The sequence below is a fragment of the Argiope bruennichi genome, chromosome X1 (assembly GCF_947563725.1).
Source record: "Argiope bruennichi chromosome X1, qqArgBrue1.1, whole genome shotgun sequence".
Lineage (NCBI taxonomy): Eukaryota > Metazoa > Arthropoda > Arachnida > Araneae > Araneidae > Argiope > Argiope bruennichi.
The window spans coordinates 8,375,147-8,376,871 of NC_079162.1; the positions used below are offsets into that span (position 1 = coordinate 8,375,147).

Genomic DNA, 1,725 nt, shown 5'->3' on the forward strand with positions numbered 1-1,725 from the left:
TAAAAACCTGCAAATAAAACTAAATACACGAATTAATTTTACATAGTAATTACTTATGGCTAAAAAATCCTCAAGAAATGAAATATTGTTTACTTAAGATAAACTAATGTTTGTCTGTGATTTAAGTTCAGTCAGATATTGTTCATCTGAAATTGCAGACTCATCAAGTTCAACACTAGAATGTTTTTTAGAGTCCGGTAAATAATCAGGACCACACCACCATAAGTCGTTGGTTAAGAGTTCATGAGGGTTCAAAACTTTAGATATTATATCTGCAGGATTAAGTTGGGAAGAAATATGTTTCCACTGGAAGTTTTCTGTTAGAGTTTGTATCTTTGATACCGGAGTAGCAACAAAAGTTTTTAGTTTATATGAAGGTGTCTTTATCCAGGCAAGTGCAATTGTTGAATCTGTGTAACAGATTATTTCACTGATTAGCATCTGAATAGAAGGACGAATTCTTTCTATCAACTGCGAGAGAAGGAGACACGCTGACAACTCCAAACGAGGGATCGAAATTACTTTAATGGGAGCAACTCTTGATTTACTGGCAATAAGTTTATTGACAGCTGTGCCATCTTCCATAATATTTTTAGCAGATTTCTTTGCGATTCATCAATTAATATTTGACGGTACATCTTCTTAATATCTGCCATAAATACATATTTATAAGTCCTAAATCTAGTCATTATTTCAAAAATATTTTCTTTCACTGCACCGGCAAGAAGCAAATCATTTAAACTTTGTCCCGATGTACTAGGGGCACTGGCATTAAATACAACCCTTAATTTTGTGGTTGAGTTTTCAGGTTTGTAAACTCCATGATGAGGCAAATAATAAAATCCTTCACAAAGGTCATTATTCACTTTTTCCATATGACCCAAACTTTCATATTCTGCAATAAATTCCTTATATAAATTTTGCATCATGGGATTCTTATGCAATCGCTTAACTGTTTGGTTAAGTCTAACGTTGGCTAAGGCTTTAGAATCACCCAACAAACCTTCTTTCATCGGCATTTTGACTACAAATCGACCATCCTTATTTCTAGTGTGGGTTTCTTTAAAATGCAACTCGCGAAACTTTTCTTCAGTACTAAGAATAGTATTTTCTTCACTAATATTTTCCACTAACCAGAATTTTTCGATTACTTTTTCTATATTCTCATTTAGAGAAACTAAACTACATAAATTATTAGTACATGGCTCCTGATTGTTTGTATTTACATAGCCACCAGCGACATAACCAAATACAGTATTTTGAAATATTAATGAATTTAGAGATGAACGTATTTGTTCACCCTTAACAATTTCAAAGAAGGTTTCAGCACCCAAAAGTGCATCGATTTTGGAACTCCGTGTAAATTCCGGATCACCAAGCATAACCTGTGGAATTTCTAAATTAACATTTGTTGCTGGAACCATACCGTTAATTTTATCTATTACAAAAAAGGTTTGTGATAAAAAGAAAGATCCATTACAATTGGTTCAGCCTCATATTCAATCGAAGTAGAAATTCCTCCCAATCCAGAAACCGATGTATTTATTTTTTGTTTTCGTAAATTCGCGCTGTCAGCAAACTGCTTTGTTACAAAATTTGTCTGAGAAGCGCTATCAAGTATTACTCTAGCTCTCGAGAAGTGGTCATAAATATTCTGAATAAGTACTATTACAGTCGGAAGTAGAACGCTTTTATTTTTTATAAGTAAGCCGGCAGATGAAGTAT

The 1,725-nt window shown here is 33.3% G+C and overlaps 1 protein-coding gene across 1 annotated transcript; it reads right to left on the minus strand.

The window, feature by feature from the left end:
* Positions 1-518: 518 nt before the first annotated feature.
* Positions 519-1,424, minus strand: LOC129958484 (uncharacterized). Its single transcript, XM_056070981.1, has one exon. The coding sequence runs from the start codon at positions 1,422-1,424 to the stop codon at positions 519-521; it is 906 nt and encodes a 301-aa protein (XP_055926956.1).
* Positions 1,425-1,725: the final 301 nt, after the last annotated feature.